We start from the raw sequence: 26803 nt of genomic DNA on the forward strand, positions 1-26803 counted from the left end.
CGGTGCCGTAGTGGCGGCGGCCCTCACGGTGAAGACGGAGCCCGGGCCTGCAGCCTCGCTGGGCTTTTTTTTGGTTTGTTTTTGAAATCGGATTTTTTTCCGCGACTTTTTTTTTTTTACGCGGGATGTGACGGCGGGAAGAAGGAGAAGACAAAGTTGTTGCCGCGGCAAAGTTTGGAGGTCAAGAAGACGTTGGAAGAAAAGCGCTGACGGTACAATTCTTCCATTCACTAACTTGACTGCCTTACTTTCTACTGCAATAAAACTCTACTATGCAATGCCAAAGCCATTTATCAACAACACCCAGAGACTTTGTACAACAATATATGTTGTACTGCAGTACAACATATATTGTACTGCAGTACAACATATATTGTACTGCAGTACAATGTAAATGAGATATTCTGCTTATTTTATTCACATGCTTCTCTTGCTCTCTACTTCCTGTTTCTCTCTGCTTGCTCTTTCTTCTCAGTCTAAGTTCTACGCCGATTGTGCTTGGAGTTGCACTTTTAAAAAAAAACCAATGAAATGCACGCTGCCACTCCTTGCTGTGGTACTCTTCTGTCAAAACCCAAGCAGGCCCGGCCCTAACCAATCTGGCGCCCTAGGCAAGATTTTAGGTGGCCCCCCCACCCCCCCACATCGGCAGTGAAGTGTATATACTCACAAGAACCCGAATAGCTTTGTCTTTGACCTTTTTTTTTTTTTACTTACAACTATACCTAATATATAAAGGGGTGGAAAAGTGACTATTACCTGCAGGGCAAACATTAGCTAACCAGAAGGCAATAACAATGTAAACAAAAAACAGCTGCTTAAAAGATCTAATACAAATGTCCCTGAGGAATGTAAGGCGGGAGTACTGTAATTACCTAACGTTACATTATTATTTTCCATAACAATTGAGCCCCCTCCACAATATTAACCCGACGTTAAAACAGAACTAGCTATTTATTGATTAGCAATTGCCGAATCATGTAACATTAGCTTAATGCTAAAAAGCCAGGTTACTATCACATTCTGTAACAGACAAATAATTTCATGTAGGCTAACGTTACCTACCTGCTACCTCTGTCTTTTCTCGTTTCTCCTCCTCTTCTTTTCTCTTTTTTCTTCCCTGGGCACCTGACAGTTTTGGCCGTTTTGACATCTTGTGTTGATTTTTTGATGTGGTGACGTCCACAAAGAGTCATGATACGGGAAGGGAGGGGGCGCACCGTGCGGGGGGGAAGGGGCGTAATGTTGTAACAAATAATATTTCTATTAAATAGGCTTTACTTTGCATTTTAATTAACGTGGGATTATTTTTTTGTATTTAGAAATAATAGTACCAACTTTTTTTTTTCTTTTTTCTCCAACATTTGTGGCACTGGCGTGGCGCCCCCTGACGGACGGCGCCCTTAGCATTTGCCTATACGGCCTATGCCACGGGCCGGCCCTGAACCCAAGGCCCGGGGGGGGGCCGGATCTGGCCCGCCGCTTCATTTAAGGTGGCCCCGCCGAAGTCATTGTTTTCTTACAAAATGTGTTAGTTCTTTCCATTTTTGACATTTAAAAAAATACACGTGCATGTCTTTTCATGCAACAAATAGAATGATAGCAAACGTTGATTTTAATTAAAAAAAAAAAAAATACTGATGATGAATACCTGCTTGACTTAGAATTTAAGGGCAAAATTTCGGATCAAATTGTAAAAATGCCAAAAGATTTTACGGTAAAAGGGAAGTGAAGTGAATTATATTTATATAGCACTTTTACAGAGAGAAAGCCAATATCTAAGTTACATTTAAAGCAGTGTGGGTGGTACCGGGAGCAAGTGGGTAAAGTGTCTCGCCCAAGGACACAACGGCAGTGGGGATCGAACCTGCAACCCTCTACCAATCGAGCTATACCCCCCCCCACAGAAAAAAAACTGGCAGGTTAAAATTATAGTACTGATTTTCCATTTACTGGGAAAACCCTGGCCTCTCCAACTACCACCATAATAAAATAAAATAATAATAATAATTAAAGCTGCAAGCAGCATTGGTCGGGCCCGCGTATTTGGCAGGTGCTAGTCCTAAGTGTCCCAATACTTTTGTCTACTTTTAGTCTGAAGTGTCCCAAGACTTTTGTCTAGTGTACCTACCTTGTCTGCATTGTGTGGGCACGCTGGTGCTTCCTGCTTTTAAGCAGCCACCTTAAAAAAAACAGCAGAGCAGAAGCATCAGCGCAGCGGGTCTTTGAAGGGTCATAAAATCAAAACCGGAGCAGTTATTAAAAATCCCATCTATACTTTTAATCACAAAGGTTTAATCTCTCTCCTGTTTGAAGCCGAAACGACAAACGCGCTCAGAGGAGATAGATTTTGAAGAAAGGTGACCGGTTTTTGCAAAAATTTTGTTTTGAAGGGGGAATAGCAAACTTCCTGTTGATTTTTGCTGGGGGTTGTCAATTTATGAAATGTAGGTCTAAGTGAGACCTACATTGAGGTTTTTGTTTCATGTCTCTCCGACCTTCCCAGTGGGAGTTACAGGCAGTTTAGTCATTTTTTTTCTTCCGAGGAACAGTTTTTTCTCCGTTTTATTCAAAAATTGCTGTAGAGCATAATTTTTAGATTTGGGGTTATGTTTTTTCATTAGATCACAGTTTTAGCCAGTCCTGATGTGTGTGTTCAGTTTGGTGAGTTTTGAAGCATGTTAAGGGGGTCAAATTACAGCTCAAAGAGGCAAAAGTGACTGTTTTTAGTACTTTTTTGTCTTGAAGGGGGAATAGCCAACTTCCTAAGTCAGACCTACATAGAGGTTTTTGCTTCATGTCTCTCCGACCTTCCTAGTGGGAGTTACAGGCAGTCTAGTTTTTTTTTTTTTCCTAGGGGGCGCTAGAGCGCAATTTTGATTTGTGGGGTTTGGTTTTTTTATCAAACGGCAATTTTCGCCAGCCCTGATGTGTGCGTCAAATATGGTGAGTTTTGAAGCATGTTAAGTGGGTCAAATTACAGCTCAAAGAGGCGGCCGGTATAATAATAATAAAGAATAAAACCTTAGAATAACAATAGGTTCTTATGTCCCATTGCGGGCCCTAATAATAATATATTTTATTTGTAAAAAGCACTTTACATTGAGTAAACAACCTCAAAGTGCTAGTGTATTTAAAAAAATAAAATAAAAAGATAACAGCCAAAGAGCTAAAACTAGTATGCATATATCTTTAAAAAAAGGATTTTTTAAAAAGAAGGGTTTTTAAGCCTTTTTTAAAAAGCATCCACAGTCTGTTGTGCCCTCAGGTGGTCAGGGAGAGCATTCCACAGACTGGGAAAACAAGAGTAGCATAGTGAGCCTAAAAAATGATATTTTTTAAAAAGAAGGGTTTTTAAGCCTTTTTTTTTTTTTTTTTTTTTTAAGCATCCACAGTCTGTTGTGCCCTCAGGTGGTCAGGGAGAGCATTCCACAGACTGGGAAAACAAGAGTAGCATAGTGAGCCTAAAAAAATTATATTTTTAAAAAGAAGGGTTTTTAAGCCTTTTTTTATTTCTTTTTAAAGCATCCACAGTCTGTTGTGCCCTCAGGTGGTCAGGGAGAGCGTTCCACAGACTGGGAAAACAAGAGTAGCATAGTGAGCCTAAAAAAATAATTAAAAAACAAGGCAGATGTATGTTTAATGTTTTTGGCCACTGTAACATCACATACAGTTTGATCGGTAACACCGTGTTTGAATATTTCATTCAGTGGTATGGACCGAGCGGTACCACAGTTTAAGAATCACCGCCAGTTTGGGTTTTTTTTTTTACTGCAAAATCTAAAGATTTGTTTACATTATTGCCAATTGTATAATCATATCATGAATTATTCATAACTGCGGGTGCTGCTGAAAAGGACCGTCCGTGGTCTTCTGACTTTTTTACAAAAATTCTACGACTGTACTTTTCTGTGAAAGAGGCACAACAAGAACAAAAAAAAATCACTTAGTCAAAAAGTAACATGGCGTCCAAGAGGGAGTTTACTTGAAGGACGCCGTATCAGACGTGGGTGGCAGATTGCAGATTACCTGCAGACTTTGGTCCTGAACACGTCTTTATTGCACATATGTGGATCACATTAGTTTGATAATTCCAAACTGCATGTTTTCAGTGTGAGTCACTATCTAGGCACAGTGTGTGTGTGTGTGTGTGTGTGTGTGTGTGTGTGTGATTACAGGAGGGGAAAGTCGGTCTAGTGGCAAATTTCTTGTGGCGGGTGCACACATGTGTGCTGCTTATTCCAGAATGTCATCTCTGTCGAAGCACACGCAGACCAAAGCTGGCGTGGACTCGGGGGGGAAAAAGTGCGCTGGGAACTTTCCGCGTTTCCACCTAGGCCACGCCTCCTTGTCATACAACGCCAGCTTGGTCGTCTATTCACGTCCTTGGCCACTTCAGTAGCCTAGCACAGGTTTAAAGGTCATTTATTGGAAATATTAAGGGTGTAACGGTACACAAAAATTTGGTGGTCGGGGTGGGACGGGGGCGTGGTTGGGGCGTGGCTAAAAGGGGAGGAGTATATTTACAGCTAGAATTCACCAAGTCAAGTATTTCATATATATATATATATATATATATAAGAAATAAATAATAATAATATATATATATGTATATATATATATTAGAGATGCGCGGATAGGCAATTATTTCATCCGCAACCGCATCAGAAAGTCGTCAACCATCCGCAATACACCCGATCTAACATTTGATCAGAACTGCATCCGCCCGCACCCGCCCGTTGTTATATATCTAATATAGACGATGCAAGGCATTAGTGAGGTTATAAAGCTTTTGCCTGTTAAAGAAAGGAGACTGATCCAACGCAGCACAGACATTCGCGTGCCACGCTGTCACGACCCAGACGCACACCAGTGCGCAATCATATGGGAGCCGCGCTGAGCGCACCTCCAAGCGCGTCTCGCTGCCGGCGACGGCCGGGTATATGGGCCCGACGCTCCAGCGCCATCCATTTTCAGGGCTAGTTGATTCGGCAGGTGGGTTGTTACACACTCCTTAGCGGGTTCCGACGTCCATGGCCACCGTCCTAGCTGCTGTCTATATCAACCAGGGTGAGCCCCACCCCTTTCGTGAGCGCACTGCGCGCGGAGTGACCCCTGTTACGCGCCCCCGGCAACAGGGGTGGCGGGCAGGTAAGCTGCGCGGGCGGAGCGCGCGGAGTGACCCCTGTTACGAGCCCCCGGCCACGGGGGTGGCGGGCAGGTAAGCTGCTTACCTGCTGCGCGTGACGCCGGCCGCGGCGAAGGCGGGGTGTCGGTGCGGTGGGCGCGGTGGTGACCCTGGACGTGCGTCGGGCCCTTCTCGCGGATCGCCTCAGCTACGGCTCCCGGTGGGGCCCTCTCGGGGGAAGGGGCCTCGGTCCCGGACCCCGGCGAGGCGTCCCTTCTCCGCTCCGTAAAAGTGTCCATCTCTTTTTTTTTGTTCTTCTTCTGTTGTGGCATATGCTGCAGGTGCCTGCTCGTTTTTCGTATGTGGGTAACAACATTTAACTATGTATATATATTTACCAATTGGTTTAACTGCCACCCGCCTGAATCTATTTAAAATCTAATTTTTTTCTATTTCAACCGCCCGACCCGACCCACGGATAAAATCTAATTTTTTTTAATTTCATCCGCCCGATCCGCGGACTCCGCGGTTGTGCCCGCAAACCGCGCATCTCTAATATATATATATATATATATATATATATATATATATATATAAAAAAAAAAAAAAATATATATATATATATATATATATAGCTAGAATTCACTGAACGTCAAGTATTTCTTTCTTATATATATATATATATATATATATATATGAAATACTTGACTTGGTGAATTCTAGCAATATATATAAATACTTGAATTTCAGTGTTCATTTATTTACACATATACACACACACATAACACTCATCTACTCATTGTTGAGTTAAGGGTTGAATTGTCCATCCTTGTTCTATTCTCTGTCACTATTTTTTCGAACCATGCTGCTCCGATGATGCATTGCTGTGTGTCACGCACAAAAGTGCTTTCATCAAATGCACTAGATGGCAGTATTGTCCTGTTTAAAGAGTGTCACAACATTGCTGTTTACGCCAGACGAACTGCTTTACGGTATACAAAAAAACGTGACTGCTGTTGTTGTTAGCGGACTCGGGTCAGTCCGCCTGTATTTCGGGAGAAAATTTGTCCCGGGAGTTTTTCCGGGAGAGGCGCTGAATTTCGGGAGTCTCCCGGAAAATCCGTGAGGGTTGGCAAGTATGTGCTTGAATGCGGTGTTTGCAACCACGCTCGTCTTTATCTTCGTTGAAGCGATGTTCACTTTGGGGGTGGTGCCGCTTCAAATGAGTTAGCATGTTTGACGTGTTGGCAGAAGCTGCTGAACAATGTCGGCAAACCTCCGTCCTCCATTGTTGTATCGCACCGCAAAGCCTTAGTGTTGCCAAACGGGAGATCTTTAACGAGGCAGGAAGGTCTTCCAGCTCTGGCTTTTACATGTTGTCCTAGCCCGGTCGCTGCTAGCACGCCGTGTGTTGTGCTTCAGTGTGCATTGTTTACACATCGTGCGGTACGCTACTTAATATGTCCGTGTGGAAACTCGTTGGGTACACCTCCGAACCGAACCGAAACGGTTCAATACAAATACAAATACACGTACCGTTACACCAGTGGTTCTCAAACTTTTTTTTGTCATCCCCCACTTTGGACAAGGGGGAGTTTTCAAGCCCCACCTGCCCCCATCGCCCCAACAGAGCGCTAATGCCAAACTTTAACATTTTCAAATTTATTGAACATCAAGTTGTATACATTCAAACTCAATAACATAAAATAACATTAAGTTCAATAATAAATACAATAACTGTGCAGCTGTGGTATAACTTGCATCAAGTTCAATAATAAATAAAATAACTTCCATCAAGTTCAATAATAAATAAAACAAAAGTGTTATAACTTGCATCAAGTTCAATTAAAAAAAAAAAAAAAAGTGTTATAACTTGCATCAAGTTCAATAATAAATCAAAAAAACTATTATAACTTGCATCAAGTTCAATAATAAATCAAATAAAAGTGTTATAACTTGCATCACGTTCAATAATAAATCAAAGAGTGTTATAACTTGCATCAAGTTCAATAATAAATCAAATAAAAGTGTTATAACTTGCAACAAGTTCAATAATAAAAAAAAAAAAGTGTTATAACTTGCATCACGTTCAATAATAAAAAAAAAGAGTGTTATAACTTGCATCAAGTTCAATAAGAAATCAAATAACTTGCATCAAGTTCAATAATAAATCAAAAAAAGTGTTATAACTTGCATCAAGTTCAATAATAAATTTAAAAAAGTGTTATAACTTGCATCAAGTTCAATAATAAATCAAAAAAAGTGTTATAACTTGCATCAAGTTCAATAATAAATCAAATAACTTGCATCAAGTTCAATAATAAATCAAATAACTTGCATCAAGTTCAATAATAAATAAAAAAAAGTGTTATAACTTGCATCAAGTTCAATAATAAATTAAAAAAAGTGTTATAACTTGCATCAAGTTCAATAATAAATCAAAAAAAGTGTTACATTTTTGTTTCTCTGCAGGCGCTGGCTCTGGCTCGACGACCTTTGAGGTGCGAGTCACAAATGTATATATTTGTGGAATTGTGGTCCACACATTAGCCCGCTAAAAAGTTTGTTCCGCTTAGCCCCGCCCCCATTAGTTACTGTTGCTATGTCTGTCAAACTTTCGCTCCTACCGAGAAATATAAAGCCTACAGTAAAAATAAGTACCGGTAATTTCCATTTATTTATATAGCGGATTTCACAGACAGAATCACAAAGTGATTTACAGTGTGTATAGAAAATGAAAGCATAGTAAAAAAAATAATCTAAGAATATAATAATTAAAAAAAAAAATTTAAAGTGAAATTTCCTCCCGTTCCTCGCGCCCCACCTGTCATGTCTCTATTCCCCACCAGTGGGGCGCGCCCCACACTTTGAGAAACGCTGCGTTACACCCTTACGAAATATCCATACTTTTTCCATCGTGCCTGTCCTGGTTAGGTATGCTGACACATACGATCAAACAAGTATTTACTTTCGCACCAAATCATGATTCAAAACATGGTTACTAAAATGTTACTATGAACAAAATTCTCTATGTTTCTAAGCACCACTTGGCCTTTAAGGGAAAATGCATTTTTGGGGGAATGTTCACAATCATTATGAGAGACAAGAAGACAAAAGTAGTTGTTAGGGCCCGCAATGGGACATAAGGACCTATTGTATTTGTAAGGTTTTATTATTCTTTATTTTTCTTCCGCCGCCTCTTCGAGCACTAGTTTGACCCACTTAAAATGCTTCAAAACTCACCAAATTTGACCCACACATCAGGACCTGCGAAAATTGTCTTTTAATAAAAAAAAAACAACTGCAAAACTCAAAATTGCGCTCTAGCGCCCCCTAGGAAAAAAAAAACTAGACTGCCTGTAACTCCCACTAGGAAGGTCGGAAAGACATGAAACAAAATCTTCTATGTAGGTCTGACTCAGACCTAACTTTCATAATGGTACATTCTCGGGCTAAAATCTACAGGAAGTTGGCAATTCCCCCTTCAAGACAAAAAAGTACTAAAAACAGTCACTTTTGCCTCTTTGAGCTGTAATTTGACCCCCTTAACATGCTTCAAAACTCACTGAACTGAACACACACATCAGGACTGGCAAAAACTGTGATCTAATGAAAAAACCCAACCCAAAATCAAAAAATTGTGCTCTACAGCAATTTTTTAATAAAACGCACAAAAAACTGCTCCTCGGATGACAAATCTGACAAAAATGCCTGTAACTCCCACTGGGAAGGTCAGAGAGAGATGAAACAAATACCTCTATGTAGGTCTCACTTAGACCTACCTTTCATAAATTGACAACCCCCAGCAAAAATCAACAGGAAGTTTGCTATTCCCCCTTCAAACAAAATTTTTGTAAAAACCGGTCACCTTCCTTCAAAAACGAACTCCTTTCAACGCCTTCAAACTAACACAGGAGAGAGATTGAACCCTTGTGAATACAACAACAGAAGCGCTTTTTTTTTTATAACTGCTCCGGTTTTGATTTTATGACCCTTCAAAGACCCGCAGCGCTGATGCTGCTGCGCTGCTGTTTTTTTAAGATGGCTGCTTAAAAGCAGGAAGCACCAACATGCCCACACAATGCAGACAAGGTAGGTACACTAGACAAAAGTCTTGGGACACTTCAGACTACAAGTAGACAAAAGTATTGGGACACTTAGGACTAGCACCTGCCAAATACGCGGGCCCGTCCAACGCTGCTTGCAGCTTTAAATTTTTTTGCATTCCAACATGTAGAAATCGTCTCGTTCTTGGTGGCTAGCAATTCAGCTAATGTTAGCGATCCGTTCTACCTCTAAATGACTTTAAAAATGCATTCAAAGAGCGTCAACAATACGTCATTTACGTTGTGTAAGCTGTATAATAACCAGAGGTGGGTAGTAACGCGCTACATTTACTCCGTTACATCTACTTGAGTAACGTTTGGGATAAATTGTACTTCTAAGAGTAGTTTTAATGCAACATACTTTTACTTTTACTTGAGTATATTTATAGAGAAGAAACGCTACTTTTACTCCGCTACTTTTATCTACATTCAGCTCGCTACTAATTTTTATCGATCTGTTAATGCATGCTTTGTTTGTTTTGGTCTGTCAGACAGACCTTCAAAGTGCCTGCCTTACTGGTGACGTTTCACTTCGTTCCACCAATCAGACGCAGTCACTGGTGACGTTGGACCAATCAAACAGAGCCAGGTGGTCACATGACCTGACTTAAACAAGTTGAAAAACGTATTGGGGTGTTACCATTTAGTGGTCAATTGTACGGAATATGTACTGTACTGTGCAATCTACTAATAAAAGTTCCAATCAATCAATCAAAAGTGTGAAGGAAAAAAGAGACTTTTTTATTTCAACCGTACATCCCGTCAAAAGCCTAAAGACTGAACGCACATGAGGACGTTCCTGTCTTCACAATAAAAGTGCCGCTCCATCGCGCCTGCGCTTTCAAAACAAGAGTCTCCGAAAGCCAGCGCAAACAAGCTAGCAAGCTACAGAGTTTGCCGCCAATATATTTCTTGTAAAGTGTATAAAAACAAATATGGAAGCTGGACAAATAAGATGCCAAAAACCAACCACTTTCATGTGGTATTAGACAGAAAGGAGGAACTTTTCTTCTCCTCCATTTGAAAACGTGGACGTTTGTCATCACTACTGTCTGATTACAATCAACGCAAGTCATCAGAATCAGGTAATACACCAACTTATATTCTAGACTTCATGAAAGAAAGGAATCTATATGTGTTAAACATGCATGTATATTCATTAAAACACCTTTAACATGTAAACAAAAACAGCAAAATAAATAAATATAAATTATATACTGTATATATCAATGTATGTATATATATATGTGTATATATACATATATATATATATATATGTATGATATGATATGAGTGTGTATGTTACTCATCAGTTACTCAGTACTTGAGTAGTTTTTTCACAACATACTTTTTACTTTTACTCAAGTAAATATTTGGGTGACTACTCCTTACTTTCACTTGAGTAATAAATCTCTAAAGTAACAGTACTCTTACTTGAGTACAATTTCTGGCTACTCTACCCACCTCTGATAATAACCAAGCTGTAGCAACATTGTTATTGTAAGAGTGAACAACTCTTTTGCTAGCGTACTAACACATCGTAAACGCTAGCTACGGAAAGAGATAAGCACCTTACGTGTTTGAGTTTGTAACGCACAACACTGTGATAGAACACCAATCTGTACTGAGTGAAAAACATGAACAATCATTTGTAAAGTATTATTTCATCTTTTGTTTGTACACAGCTAGCCAGACAGTGTATGTAACACCTATGACGTGCTGCATGTATCATGATCGATATTAAAGTGTGACTCACTCATAGGGCAGTTGTCTGTTTGGTCCAGCTGGCCGTGAGCGTTTTTTTTCTCCGGTTTATTTGGGTAGACACTCCATTTATGTCATCATACCATGGCTCCAAGTTCGACATCTCGAGATCCGAGAACCTCAGAGAGTGGTCTCCAGCTGGAAAGTCAGGACCAAAGTAGGTGAAACTGCGTTTCAGTTTGATGCTCCTAAAATCAAGAATAGTCTTCTTGAAGATGTGGGACGGGTCTTAACGTTGGCAATGTTCAAACTAAGGCTGAAACGACGCGTCGACGTAGTCGACGTCATCGGTTACGTAAATACGTCGACGCCGTTTTTGTGTGTCGGCGCGTCGCATATTTACGTCACTCTACTTTACTGTCATGGCGGAGCGCAAAGCAGACGATGCGAGCGAGGGGAAAAAAGCACGCCAAAAGTCGTCAAAAGTGTCGGAGTATTTCAATAAACGGCCTAATAATGTTGTTGTATGCACACTGTGTCGAGCGGAAATGGCCTATCATAGCAGCACAACGGCTATGAACGAACATTTGAAAAGAAAACCCCCGACAGCGTTCCTGCCATCACCATCAACAAGTCAATCGTCCGCGTGCGTATACGTTGTCATTATTACACAAAAACATGAATGTGTCATTTGTATCTGCGTTGTAAATTCATAAACTAAAGCACCGTTTCGCTCTGAGAGGCGCGTTTGGCGTGCCTGTTCAGTGTTTACAAAGACGCGCTCCTCTTTAACGCTGTGGAGAGGCGGCGGCGGCGGCGAGCGAGCGGCGAGGCGGGGCGCGCCGGGAGCGACGCCGCAATCGTGCCCAGGTGCGCGATCCGCGCAGTTGGAAGAGAAAAGACTTTGTGTAAAATTAAAAGATTGTAAACCTGGCAAAGCCGTCTGGCGTTCAGTCTGTCGGTCCTGAAAGAACCCCACGGCACAAGACGTGTCACAAACGCTAACGTTAATTAGTTGTGCAAATACCTTTTACAACATTAACAGTTACATATACTATGTACAAACCAACAATTAACTTTCACTTTAATCATACTATCATTGTTGTGTTATTAAGCAAAATAAGCAATACTTTTACTTTTGTTGAAATGTTTACACTGTACACTTTTTTGTATTGGATGTTTAGCTTTATTTTTGCACATTTTAGCAAATAAGCAATACTTTTACTTTTGTTGAAATGTTTACACTTGTTACAGAATATTTCCGTTTTGCACTTTTTTTGTATTGGATGTTTATCTTTATTTTTGCACATTTTAAAGCAAAATAAGCAATACTTTTACTTTTTAAATGCTTATACTATTCCAGAATATTAAGATTTGCACTGGATGTTTACTTTTATATTTGCACATTAAAAAGCAAATAAGCTACTTTTAATTTTGTTAAATGTTAAAAGTTTTAAATGTTTACATTGTTACAGAATATTTTGTCATGTTGTTGTCAATGTTGACTGAGTGGCCATACTTTTTTTTTTGTAAATAAAAGCCATGCCTTTTGAAAAAACTGGCCTACATTTATTTTTTCCTCTTCATTAAAAAAAAAAAAAAAAAATCGGTAAAAGGAAAAATAATCTATAGATTAATCGAAAAAAATAATCTATAGATTAACCGATTAATCGAAAAAAATAATCTATAGATTAATCGATAGAAAAATAATCGTTAGCTGCAGCCCTAGTTCAAACCCAGGCTGAAAACACGTTTATTTAATTGTGCATAAGCACTTTTCGGGCATTGATGGCTTTAAACACAGCAAACATCGTTATTTGTCGTTGTGTTCTGTTCGACCCGATACCAGAAACAGAGGCTCACCAACAGTTCTTGACAGTCAAGCGACAGTGTTTGGCGGTTCACTTCAGTGCATTGCAGATTTTAAAGTACCATATTGAGATTTGAAGTTTTCATGTGAAATTGCAGAGGTTTTAGTGACATAGGAAGTGTTTTTAAGTGGGCTCATAAGGACTTTAAATGGATATAATATTCATAAAAACCTTACTACTTTGTGGAAATTCACTCACCAAGCAGGGCTCTAGAATATACCAAGGGAACACCGTATTTATTGAGTTCCTTGACTCAACGAGCCTGACCTTGGGTCGTACGCCCTCCCCCTTTGTGTGGCACTCAATGCTTTTGTTAAAACGAGGGACATGTTACGTGTTGTGTTTGCGCTCGTCTGTCCCGAGTGTGTTAATACGACCGAGGCGCCTCTGGAAGGTCCTGAGAGCACAAACTGGCTCATCCCTCCCAACCTGTTCTCAGGTATTCCTCGCTCAGTCTATTCACGCCGAATCATCACACGAAATGAGCTCGAGGTATTCCCGATCGGTCGATTCTCTAGGCGTATTCACGCGTTAAGAGAACGCGGACGGTTTCACAATGTCTGACAAGTTTTTTGGTCACGTTGAGAGATTTTTGTCAGTGCCCCTCTTGCATTTTTGGCGTAGATGCAGGAATGCCAAAAATGAGCCACTGGCCTTTTGTGAGCAAACTTTGGGCGCATCTCAAACACACAGGGCTTATATGTGCTGGCCAGCTGCAGTCGGCTTCCGGTTGAACAAACTGCAAAGGTTTTAAGGGCCGTGATATAAGACCGGACAATAACGCTGCTGAAGAGTTTTGTGCTTCTGCAGATTGATTTACAACTCCTTGATTGTGTCACTCCAACTTGAAACTCTCCATGTGCCAAGAAGGGCATTTCAAGTTGTTGGTGCTTTAGTAGTCTTTACTAATTGCCAACTACCAGTTTGGGGTGTGGGTGCTTCTCAGGCACCTTATCACCCGAGGCACCTTAAACAGTCTGATCTTGCTGTCAAAACAAAGCAGGCCTCACTTCATGTTTGACTATCCCAGGGCTGGGCGGAGAGAACCACCCAACAGTCCTCCTTTTTTTCTGCAGAAGGTCAATCATGCTTGAATCAGAGACAGTCAGGCTCCATTTCATAACAAGTATGAGCTTCTTTGTGATGCAACGCCTAAGGCAGCAAGCTGGGTCTTGAAGCATGGCGGTTGTTGAATAAGTCCATGTCCAACATACTTTCCTGGCCACTGTGGAAAAGTGGAAGAGAGGCTGACCACAAAGCCCCAGTTCCTACTACTAGGAATGAAAGAGAAAGCAGGAAGTCGGCCATTTTACCGCAGTGTAGCTGCACCCAAAAAAAAAAACCGAGTTACCTGGTGACTCACTCGGGTCCGGACTCTGTGACCACTTGTTATCACAGACGATCTGTGTGTGTGTGTGCCACACAAAAAGGTATTGTTGAGCACGGACAATCAATAGGCTCCCAACACAGTATAAGTGACTACGTTTCCACGGAAACGTACCCAAACAGTCAAAAAGTACATGCTGCAACAAGTCGTATAACAGGATTGTGGTTCTCGTCGTAGGTCTGACTAAGATCAAAAAGACTTATTCTCACTCCTTGGGAGTTGGAACCCTTTCAGAAATCAGACTTCAAACGAAGATTGGACTTTTCTAGCGACTTGACCCCCGGTCGAGACATCTCGTACGGAGCTGTGAAGGCCAAATTCAATTAAAAAACATGGAAGTGAGGTGGAGGGGGGGGGCGGGTTTGTCCTGGTTGTCTCAATTGCTTGCACTTCACACATCACTGAAGTTGGAATACAGCCTGCAAACTTTGTGCATTAGTTCACCCTGTTTGGCGAAACTGGAGACACTAACCCAAACCTTGTTATTAGAGTTCTCAAAGCAGAGCAATCTATTTCAGTGTTTCCAAACCATTGCAAGTTTAATGTCCTTTTCTAAAAACCAACTGCTGACTTGAAGTAAGCAACAACCAGCCGTGACACGTTGACTCTGAGAGAACCTGTCTGTACACCTCTGCATACCTTCAACACTCTCTGCTCAGTCATTCCCCGTCTCTCCTTCACGTATTTCCGTGTCATGGTGTCAGTTCTCTCGCAAAACGCACCTGAATGTGAAAATGTAAGCGAGTTGTTCATTGTGTGCATTGACTTGATCCCTTCTGTGTTACAGAGTTTCGCATACCCCCGTTTTACCCTGACCTGTGACCCCCGTTTCCCTAACCATGGCTCACCGGTCACAAAGTTCGTCGATTGGAGAGAACCCCCTCGACCCAAACTACCTGCCCCCGCACTACAAGGAGGAGTATCGTCTTGCCATCGATGCACTGATAGAACATGACGTCCCGGTAAATGTTTCTAGTACTTCAGGCATTGTGATCACTTGGATAAAGTTGATCTTAACTTTTTATTAAATGGCTCTGCGTTTCCTCCCCATCAGGGTTATTGCGAGTTCCTCCAGAATGCAGACGTGGTCAGCTTTCTCGCGCCACAGGAAATCGAGCACATCAAGTCTACCATCCAGGGGCCTAGTCACTCCCAAAGCGTCCCAGATCTGACTTTCTCAGATGTGGGCCACAATGTCGAGGGATCCTCAGACACCTACTGGCCCATGCAGTCCGATATGGCCGCCCCGGGCCTGGACCTGGGCTGGCCGATCACCCAGCACAACTTTGTCGGGCCCACGGAAGTCACTACTCTGGTCAACCCCTCGGAAACAAACATGCCTAGCATTAAGGAGCAAGCCAGGAGACTCATTAAGAACGCTCGCCAAGTAAGAACCGGGAGACAGAAAACCTGTAGACATCATAGGTTTTTTCCCTGAAATAAAGCATCTGAATAGTACGCAAAACAATCCATATGAACACAAGTACAGTCGTCCTCCGTTTATCGTGGCTAATTGGTTTGTAAACGAATTTCCGAGAAGTACGATCATTTTAATAGTTTGAGCATAAAAAACTGTTTAGTCCCTTTAAGCTTATTTCGCCCAATATAGTAGCCTTGAGTTTGTTCTTCTGTAGATTACAGTAGTCACTGATAGCCCAGAGGCGTCATTGCTATGATCATAACCCGGCCACTACAACACGACCACTACGTGGAAATACTGAATCACATCCTGGGTAATTCCTATAAGATAGAACTTATAGAACATAAGTTTCTGTGCAAAAACTTGGTCAACTTGACAGCTGCAGCTAAGATAGCCATTAGCCGTGGGTTTTTTTGTTTTTGTTTCTTTGTTATTCATCTCGAAGATGAGGCGCGTCTTTGAATCAACAGAGTTTATCTCCACTTAGCATTGCCCAGACAGCTGCGGATAGCAGTCTTGTTAGCATTAAGTGACGCACTGGTACCGGTACGTCTCGTCTTTTGAAAATCGCTCACATCAAAAGCTCGCCGATATGGAGATGTGTTATTAGCTGCGTTTCCATCACCCCGAGAAATGCACAGAACTTGAATATCGCAGTAAGAAAAACTTCTCAAATATCGCTAAAACATTTTAGCGCGCTTGTGAGGTGCTTTTTGAGACGTTTCAGTATAGAAGTTTTCCCGCAGAAGCATGATGGAAACACTTTTTCCTCATTTAAAAGGCACCGAACCGGCGGGGCGCCAATGCAGGACAACTACAGAAGACGTGTCGTTGTGGTCTCACTTGCGATCGGACGGCACCGCCGCACCGGGCCATCTCGCGGGTCCTATCCCCGCAATGTAGGCCGACCCGCAGGCTCGGAGAGACCCACATCCCCGAACAAGTGTCAAGGGGACCGAAAGGACGTTGCCTTTGATCGATCGTCTCCGTCTGCAATATCTTCCTCAAACTGGAGTCTCGCGGGATGAGATTTTAGGAGAATTACGGCTCATGATGCAAAACACCTACAACTCGCTAATGTATCCATCCATCCATCCATCTTCTTCCGCTTATCCGAGGTCGGGTCGCGGGGGCAGCAGCCTAAGCAGGGAAGCCCAGACTTCCCTCTCCCCAGCCACTTCGTCCAGCTCCTCCCGGGGGATCCCGAGGCGTTCCCAGGCCAGCCGGGAGACATAGTCTTCCCAACGTGTCCTGGGTCTTCCCCGTGGCCTCCTACCGGTCGGACGTGCCCTAAACACCTCCCGAGGGAGGCGATCGGGTGGCATCCTGACCAGATGCCCGAACCACCTCATCTGGCTCCTCTCCATGTGGAGGAGCAGCGGCTTTACTTTGAGCTCCCCCCGAATGACAGAGCTTCTCACCCTATCTCTAAGGGAGAGCCCTGCCACCCGGCGGAGGAAACTCATTTCGGCCGCTTGTACCCGTGATCTTGTCCTTTCGGTCATAACCCAAAGCTCATGACCATAGGTGAGGATGGGAACGTAGATCGACCGGTAAATTGAGAGCTTTGCCTTCCGGCTCAGCTCCTTCTTCACCACAACGGATCGATACAGCGTCCGCATTACTGAAGATGCCGCACCGATCCGCCTGTCGATCTCACCATCCACTCTTCCCTCACTCGTGAACAAGACTCCGAGGTACTTGAACTCCTCCACTTGGGGCAGGGTCTCCTCCCCAACCCGAAGATGGCATTCCACCCTTTTCCGGGCGAGAACCATGGACTCGGACTTGGAGGTGCTGATTCTCATCCCAGTCGCTTCACACTCGGCTGCGAACCGATCCAGCGAGAGCTGAAGATCCTGGCCAGATGAAGCCATCAGGACCACATCATCTGCAAAAAGCAGAGACCTAATCCTGCAGCCACCAAACCAGATCCCCTCAACGCCTTGACTGCGCCTAGAAATTCTGTCCATAAAAGTTATGAACAGAATCGGTGACAAAGGGCAGCCTTGGCGGAGTCCAACCCTCACTGGAAACGTGTCCGACTTACTGCCGGCAATGCGGACCAAGGTCTGACACTGATCATACAGGGAGCGGACCGCCAAAATCAGACAGTCCGATACCCCATACTCTCTGAGCACTCCCCACAGGACTTCCCGAGGGACACGGTCGAATGCCTTCTCCAAGTCCACAAAACACATGTAGACTGGTTGGGCAAATTCCCATGCACCCTCAAGGACCCTGCCGAGAGTATAGAGCTGGTCCACAGTTCCACGACCAGGAGGAAAACCACACTGTTCCTCCTGAATCCGAGGTTCGACTATCCGGCGTAGCCTCCTCTCCAGTACACCTGAATAGACCTTACCGGGAAGGCTGAGGAGTGTGATCCCACGATAGTTAGAACACACCCTCCGGTTCCCCTTCTTAAAGAGAGGAACCACCACCCCGGTCTGCCAATCCAGAGGTACCGCCCCCGATGTCCACGCGATGCTGCAGAGTCTTGTCAACCAAGACAGCCCCACAGCATCCAGAGCCTTAAGGAACTCCGGGCGGATCTCATCCACCCCCGGGGCCTTGCCACCGAGAAGCTTTTTAACTACCTCAGCAACCTCAGCCCCAGAAGTAGAAGAGCCCACCACAGATTCCCCAGGCACTGCTTCCTCATACGTAGACGTGTTGGTGGGATTGAGGAGGTCTTCGAAGTATTCCCTCCACCACTAATGCACTTGGTGGGAAATGTCGCTTTTACTTTGCAAAAACTGCAATGGAAACGCAGAAATTGATGAGGCAGGAGTTGAAGATGAAGACATCACAAAAGGTGGTCCACTCCATTGTTGCCGTGAAGATGGCGCCTATTAGTTGTTATTGTCACCCTTACTTGACCTGTAAGTCCCGGTCGGTGACTGTCTTTATCAACAACAACAAAATCAGCAATGTAGTGAAGCCGCAATATTTGAAAAGTGATGATGCGAGGGGCGACTGTAGTTTGTGAACACAGCTTAGCATGCTAAAATAGCTGTCATGCGGAATCTTGTGGAAATAACCCAGCATGCCAGAGGCTATCTTGTGCTTTGTCACGGTGAAGAATGCTTGGGCTATGCTATCTCCTTAGGAACCTAATTGTATTTTTTTATCTGCCAACTTTGCTGCCACACCCTTTCCACATCCGTCTGTCTGGCAGGCTTGTGGCTAATAAGGGTAATTAGCTAGCAATGTACATGTCACACGCTCATGAGCGGTTAGACCTGCTCTTTTAAAGTATATTTTACAAGATTTTTGTCAAATGTAAGCTGAAAAATATATTAGAACCTTAGAAAATATGTATTTAACCTAGCAGACAACATTTTAGTCTGGAATATCAGAGTTATGTCATAAAAGCTCTTTTAAAGTATATTTTACCAGCTTTTTGTCAAATCTAAGCTGAAAAATATATCAGAACTTATTTTTAAGTTCCAGTACCACTGGATTGGCAGACCGGGGTGGTGGTTCCTCTGTTTAAGAAGGGGAACCGGAGGGTGTGTTCTAACTATCGTGGGATCACACTCCTCAGCCTTCCCGGTAAGGTCTATTCAGGTGTACTGGAGAGGAGGCTACGCCGGATAGTCGAACCTCGGATTCAGGAGGAACAGTGTGGTTTTCGTCCTGGTCGTGGAACTGTGGACCAGCTCTATACTCTCGGCAGGGTCCTTGAGGGTGCATGGGAGTTTGCCCAACCAGTCTACATGTGTTTTGTGGATTTGGAGAAGGCATTCGACCGTGTCCCTCGGGAAGTCCTGTGGGGAGTGCTCAGAGAGTATGGGGTATCGGACAGTCTGATTGTGGCAGTCCGCTGCCTGTATGATCAGTGCCAGAGCTTGGTCCGCATTGCCGGTAGTAAGTCGGACACGTTTCCAGTGAGGGTTGGACTCCGCCAAGGCTGCCCTTTGTCACCGATTCCGTTCATAACTTTTATGGACAGAATTTCTAGGCGCAGTCAAGGCGTTGAGGGTATCTGGTTTGGTGGCTGCAGGATTAGGTCTCTGCTTTTTGCAGATGATGTGGTCCTGATGGCTTCATCTGGCCAGGATCTTCAGCTCTCACTGGATCGGTTCGCAGCTGAGTGTGAAGCGACTGGGATGAGAATCAGCACCTCCAAGTCCGAGTCCATGGTTCTCGCCCGGAAAAGGGTGGAGTGCCATCTCCGGGTTGGGGAGGAGATCTTGCCCCAAGTGGAGGAGTTCAAGTACCTCGGAGTCTTGTTCACGAGTGAGGGAAGAGTGGATCGTGAGATCGACAGGCGGATCGGTGCGGCGTCTTCAGTAATGCGGACGCTGTATCGATCCGTTGTGGTGAAGAAGGAGCTGAGCCGGAAGGCAAAGCTCTCAATTTACCGGTCGATCTACGTTCCCATCCTCACCTATGGTCATGAGCTTTGGGTTATGACCGAAAGGACAAGATCACGGGTACAAGCGGCCCAAATGAGTTTCCTCCGCCGGGTGGCGGGGCTCTCCCTTAGAGATAGGGTGAGAAGCTCTGTCATCCGGGGGGAGCTCAAAGTAAAGCCGCTGCTCCTCCACATGGAGAGGAGCCAGATGAGGTGGTTCGGGCATCTGGTCAGGATGCCACCCGAACGCCTCCCTAGGGAGGTGTTTAGGGCACGTCCGACCGGTAGGAGGCCGCGGGGAAGACCCAGGACACGTTGGGAAGACTATGTCTCCCGGCTGGCCTGGGAACGCCTCGGGGTCCCACAGGAAGAGCTGGACGAAGTGGCTGGGGAGAGGGAAGTCTGGGCTTCCCTGCTTAGGCTGCTGCCCCCGCGACCCGACCTCGGATAAGCGGAAGAAGATGGATGGATGGATATTTTTAAAATACGCATTCAACCTAGCAGACAACATTTTGGCATGTTGGAAGTTTAACGTCCACATCTTTGTATTTAAAACATACCGTTTGTAGTTTATCTTCTTGAACTGCTACCCCTAAAGTAAATTGCATAACCCGACCAGACACAAAACTGTATAAAAAAATCAGGTATTTCTGATGATTATTTTCTGACACGGTGTACTTCATCTGTTTTAGGTCGTTGCCGTGGTGATGGACATGTTTACAGATGTTGACATATTTGCTGACCTCTTGGACGCGGCAGCACGCCATGTTCCTATTTATATTCTTTTGGATGAGCAGGAAGCCCACAACTTTGTCTCCATGGTGATCAACTGTAAGGTCAACCTGGACATGATCCATGTAGGTATTCACCGTCACTCGTAGGTCTTCCTGCGAGGTACACCAGGCTCAAAGTGGTTTTTTTACAGATGATGCGCGTCAGGACTGTGGCCGGAATAACGTATAATTCCCGGACGGGAAAGTCCTTTAAGGGGCAGATGAAAGATCGCTTCCTGCTGGCTGACTGCAGAGCTGTACTTAGCGGTAACTACAGGTGAGTTCTATTGATGAGAATAGGTGACAGCAATTCATAGTTTACCATTTACTTATGAAATGTTCTTACAGCTTCATGTGGTCATACGAGAAGATTCATCGCTGCATCGCTCACCTTTTTCTCGGAGAGCTGGTTTCCACGTTTGATGAAGAGTTCCGCATTCTCTATGCTCAGTCGGAGCCTCTCGTCGTGGACCCGTCGGACAGAACTCTCGCCCTCTCTGACACTGGAAGTTTCTTCAACAGACAGATAGGTTTTAAGAGGACCCAGTCATTGCGGAACCCCGTGAGTTTCCGAAGGCAACCCGAGATTTCCTACGGTTTCTCGCACGGGGACCAGGACCGCAACTCTGCACTTCCTTTCCGGAGGAACGACCCATTCCGACACACTATTGAGCCCGGGGCGGGAATCACCATTGGCAAGTACTCCCAGCAACCGTTCCGCTTGCAGTCGTCATATTTGGACCAGGGAAGGTCGATAGTATCCCGTCAGATGGAGTTGAGCGGCTTTAAGAGGCACAGCTATGCAGAAGGAACCCAAGAGAACTACAAGTCCTCGAGGCACTACATGAAGCACAGAGTCATGAACAATCTCGATGAGTCAGACTTCCACAGGTTAATTGACATTTCTTCGCGAATGTTTTTTTTAAATCAATATTTAAAGCAATTGCACTTCACTGTTTTATTTTTTTATTTACAGAGAACAGAAACTCCATTTGTACAATGAAGGGCCTGGATCAGGTTCTGGCCACGGACACTACGACAGAATACGTTCTACACATCTAGCCATTGACCAGTATTCAGACTCCAGCTCATTCCGCTCTGATCAAGAGCCAAACTATGGAAACTATGGCAGAGGTGGTGTAAATCTTTCATCAGAGGATTTAAGTGGACCAGAAGGGGTTCAGACACCTCCAATAGCTGGAAGGTATGGAGGAAGTTCTGCTCTGAAGAGGCCAACCTTAGGACATGCTTACGCCTGTCAAAGCTCACCCACACAGCTTCACCCACCAGAGAAGAAGCCATTTTCGAAACAATCCGAACAGGAGCACAACCAAGACCCGAGTGTTAGGCACGGTTTAAGGAACTGGAGGATCCATTCGTATCTTAGTACATATGAGGAAGGTGGAGAAGAGGGTCTGAATCAACCCTTGGGGCCTGATGCATTTGAAGATCCCCCACCTTCTCAGGAGCAAGACATTTCAGTTGCCCCCAAGGCCAGAGCAGAGATCCAAAGACCACGCTACGGAAAGCCAGTTGTACCTGACAGAACCGACAGGGACTCAACCACAAAGGAAGTGCTCTCCTCAGTTAGTGACAAAAGATCCATGTCAGTGGATAGATATGAGGAGGATGATAGGAGTTTTGGAACGGAGGACAGTGAGGCGCCAGATCGCTTCCTTTCGAAACATGAATCCTTCCGTTCACGGATTAACCCGCTGCTGCAGCGTAGCTCCCGTCTACGTTCCTCGCTCATATTCTCGTCGTCGAAAGCAGAGATGCACAGCGGGAGCACTGGCCTGAAAGCAGCCGCAGAAGAAGATGAGAAGTTAGACTCTGTGCGCACTTCCTCCATCGTAGCCCAGATCCTAGAGAAGAGGAGGGCTTTATCTCGAGAACCTTTTGAGTGGAAAAAGACACCCGAGGAGCAGAGTAAGGAGAAAGAAGAGAAAAGTGGGGTTACAAATCAAGAAGAAGAAGAGGAGAAAAGCTTGACAAATACAACAGAAGCAAAAGACGAATACAAGAAATCTGAGGGACCTTTGAAGTCTAATGACGGAGTGTCATCGTCTCTAAATATCAACGACCCGGCCAGTCGACTGCAGTATTTCAATGACGTCGCTGCCAAGAGAAAAGCATCAAAAATGGAGACCGAGTCATCGCTGAAAGGCCCAGAGCCAGCTGAGAAAAAGCCAGACGTTTCTGCCAAAGTCCCCGAAAAAACAACAGCGAGCACGACGACCCCCGCGGCTGCTGTCGTGTCAACAGAATCCGAGGCAAAGAAATCAGAAGTCCAAGCAAAAATTGCCGACCTCAATCGGCGATCTTCGTTTACGTCTACAAAAGCATCGCTAATCTCTCCAAAGCCTTTTGTAAGCGCTGCGAAGCCTTTTGAACCTCACAAGGAGGAGAATTCATCCGATAGCCAAAAGAAAGATTTATTTAAGTCACTGAAGCCCCTTCCGTCCCCTAAGATCTTTAAAAGGGACCCGCTCAAGCTCAAAGGACTCAACCCTCGTAGGATCTCCTGCGGTGAGGAGCTCTTAACGGATGCCACAGACACGGAGAAGAGTGAGCTGAAGAAGAGTCGTTCCCAGAGTTCTTCCACTTTGCCTCGTGACGACTCAAAGGACGCTCAGCAGAGGGGATCCAACACCTCCATCAACACACTTAGTAGTGGTGAGGGAAAGGGTGACGGTAAAACCCTTGACTTCCTGAAGAAACAGACTCAGAGACTGAAGGGATTATTGGTACCCAAAGATAAGGAGAAGAAATCATCGGGTGAGGACCGCAGCATTGGCACAGTGAAAGAAATGGTTGAAGATTACAGCAAAAAGCAGAGTTCTTCTGCCAAGGACGCGGAATCCTCCCCTGCCGATCAAACAACCGCCAATCACCGGACATCAGCCGGCACATCCGTCTCACGTTACCAGGCGTCCGCCAACTCGACCCTGTTCAGTAGCAACCTCCGCGATGACACCAAGGTCATCCTGGAGCAGATCTCAGCCAACAGTCAGAAGAACCGTCTTGAGCGGGACGACGCAGGAGACGGCGAGCGCGATGCCAAGGCCAAGGGTCTGGACAGCGACTTCTCTGCCAAAAAGAACCGCTTTCTGCGACCCCAAGTCGGCGTCCAAGAGAGGGAGGGACTGCTGAAGAGGATAGAGAGCCTGAGGAAGGAGAAGAAGGTCTACAGCCGCTTTGAGGTAGTCTACTATTGCAAGGATGAAACTTGCAGTGTAGCTGGGAAGGAAATATGACTCACTGGGGGGTAGAATATGTAGGTTGTGTTTAGATGCAGTCAATGAAGTTTAAAGTTAAAGTTAAAGTACCAATGATTGTCACACACACACTAGGTGTGGCGAAATTATTCTCTGCATTTGACCCATCACCCTTGATCACCCCCTGGGAGGTGAGGGGAGCAGTGGGCAGCAGCGGTGGCCACGCCCGGGAATCATTTTTGGTGATTTAACCCCCAATTCCAACCCTTGATACTGAGTGCCAAGCAGGGAGGTAATGGGTCCCATTTTTATAGTCTTTGGTATGACTCGGCCGGGGTTTGAACCCACAACCTACCGATCTCAGGGCGGACACTCTAACCACTAGGCACTTGAGAATAATGATTTTAACGCTTTCTGAGACATAACATGTTCCTTAATGGAATAAAGCTTTAGTTCAGTCAACATGTTTGTTACCATCAAATCATTTATTCACTAGAAGTCACTCCTGTTATTAAACATACAGTGGTGGTCAAAAGTCTACATACTAGAGATGCGCGGATAGGCAATTATTTCATCCGCAACCGCATCAGAAAGTCGTCAACCATCCGCCATCCACCCGATCTAACATTTAATCAGAACCGCATCCGCCCGCACCCGCCCGTTGTTATATATCTAATATAGACGATGCAAGGCATTAGTGAGGTTATAAAGCTTTTGCCTGTTAAAGAAAGGAGACTGATCCAATGCAGCACAGACATTCGCTTGCCACGCTGTCACGACCCAGACGCACACCAGTGCGCAATCATATGGGAGCCGCGCTGAGCGCACCTCCAAGCGCGTCTCGCTGCCGGCGACGGCCGGGTATGGGCCCGACGCTCCAGCGCCATCCATTTTCAGGGCTAGTTGATTCGGCAGGTGGGTTGTTACACACTCCTTAGCGGGTTCCGACTTCCATGGCCACCGTCCTGCTGTCTATATCAACCAGGGTGAGCCCCACCCCTTTCGTGAGCGCACTGCGCGCGGAGTGACCCCTGTTACGCGCCCCCGGCAACAGGGGTGGCGGGCAGGTAAGCTGCGCGGGCGGAGCGCGCGGAGTGACCCCTGTTACGAGCCCCCGGCCACGGGGGTGGCGGGCAGGTAAGCTGCTTACCTGCTGCGCGTGACGCCGGCTGCGGCGAAGGCGATCCACGAGAAGGGCCCGACGCACGTCCAGGGTCACCACCGCGCCCACCGCACCGACACCCCGCCTCGTCCGCCTTCGCCGCGGCCGGCGTCACGCGCAGCAGGTAAGCAGCTTACCTGCCCGCCACCCCCGTGGCCGGGGGCTCGTAACAGGGGTCACTCCGCGCGCTCCGCCCGCGCAGCTTACCTGCCCGCCACCCCTGTTGCCGGGGGCGCGTAACAGGGGTCACTCCGCGCGCAGTGCGCTCACGAAAGGGGTGGGGCTCACCCTGGTTGATATAGACAGCAGGACGGTGGCCATGGAAGTCGGAACCCGCTAAGGAGTGTGTAACAACCCACCTGCCGAATCAACTAGCCCTGAAAATGGATGGCGCTGGAACGTCGGGCCCATACCCGGCCGTCGCCGGCAGCGAGACGCGCTTGGAGGTGCGCTCAGCGCGGCTCCCATATGATTGCGCACTGGACCAGACTCACCAACATCAGCATCAAGCGAATGTCTGTGCTGCATTGGATCAGTCTCCTTTCTTTAACAGGCAAAAGCTTTATAACCTCACTAATGCCTTGCATCGTCTATATTAGATATATAACAACGGGCGGGTGCGGGCGGATGCGGTTCTGATTAAATGTTACATCGAGTGGATGGCGGATGGTTGACGACTTTCTGATGCGGTTGCGGATGAAATAATTGCCTATCCGCGCATCTCTAATACCTACACAATACAAAACCAAACAAAAATCACCAACAAGCAAATTAATTTACAGACTCAGATAAACTATTACTTTCTTTTTAAAAACCTGTTTACTTTCAGAGAGATCATCAGAGAAGAGCACGACATTTGTACGATTAAAATATTTAAATGTGTACTAAAATGTGATTATTTAAAAAAAAAAAAGAATAAAAACACACAACCGAGACGGAAATACAGTACTGGTTGCAGCCAGAAACTTCAAACCAGACTCACCAACATCAGCATCAAGGAATGTCTGTGCTGCATTGGATCAGTCTCCTTTCTTTAACAGGCAAAAGCTTTATAACCTCACTAATGCCTTGCATCGTCTATATTAGATATATAACAACGGGCGGGTGCGGTTCTGATTAAATGTTAGAAACGGGTGGATGGCGGATGGTTGACGACTTTCTGATGCGGTTGCGGATGAAATAATTGCCTATCCGCGCATCTCTAGTATGTAGACTTTTGACCACCACTGTACATTTCTGTCGCTGATTCTGATTAACCCCAAAACCATTCCTGTCGTTCTGGTAACAGATGGGGAATACCTTGGGATAACATGAAAGACGGAGGAGTGAACGATGACGTGGAATCTTAATAAAGCGACGATCAAACAGCCACAATGTGCCAACCACATGCCAGGTCTGCTTTGTGTGCTTTTTTTTGTTTTTTGTTTTTTATACCTGCTGGATTTTTACCCCGGAAGTAAGCTTGAAACTTGACATGGAAAAATGCAACAACAACAACAACAGACGTCAATGGGTGCGGAATGTTGACTCAGCAAGAGGACAGGCTAAAGGAAGAGGGGAGGTCCGTGGACCCTTACTTGTGTGGACACGACTGAAAGACACAGGAAGTGAGACGTTGCACCTAAATGGAGAAAAATGCAGAAGCCATTAAATAAATGTACCTGGATTCTA

The 26803-nt window shown here is 45.1% G+C and overlaps 1 protein-coding gene across 1 annotated transcript; it reads left to right on the plus strand.

The window, feature by feature from the left end:
• On the plus strand, window positions 1-26803 carry fam83hb (family with sequence similarity 83 member Hb). Its single transcript, XM_061930956.2, has 8 exons — window positions 1-212; window positions 14984-15158; window positions 15251-15583; window positions 20672-20836; window positions 20905-21029; window positions 21101-21643; window positions 21729-23955; window positions 26421-26803. The coding sequence occupies exons 2-8, from the start codon at window positions 15036-15038 to the stop codon at window positions 26439-26441; spliced, it is 3537 nt and encodes a 1178-aa protein (XP_061786940.2). The 5' UTR covers window positions 1-212; window positions 14984-15035; the 3' UTR covers window positions 26442-26803.

The sequence above is a fragment of the Nerophis lumbriciformis genome, linkage group LG37, assembly GCF_033978685.3.
Source record: "Nerophis lumbriciformis linkage group LG37, RoL_Nlum_v2.1, whole genome shotgun sequence".
Classification (NCBI taxonomy): domain Eukaryota; kingdom Metazoa; phylum Chordata; class Actinopteri; order Syngnathiformes; family Syngnathidae; genus Nerophis; species Nerophis lumbriciformis.

Coding starts and splice junctions, on each gene's coding strand:
- fam83hb (XM_061930956.2), top strand. CDS start 15,036: ATGGCTCACCGGTCACAAAGTTCGTCGATTGGAGAGAACCCCCTCGAC. Junction 15,159..15,250: donor TGATAGAACATGACGTCCCG/GTAAATGTTTCT, acceptor CCTCCCCATCAG/GGTTATTGCGAGTTCCTCCA. Junction 15,584..20,671: donor TCATTAAGAACGCTCGCCAA/GTAAGAACCGGG, acceptor CATCTGTTTTAG/GTCGTTGCCGTGGTGATGGA.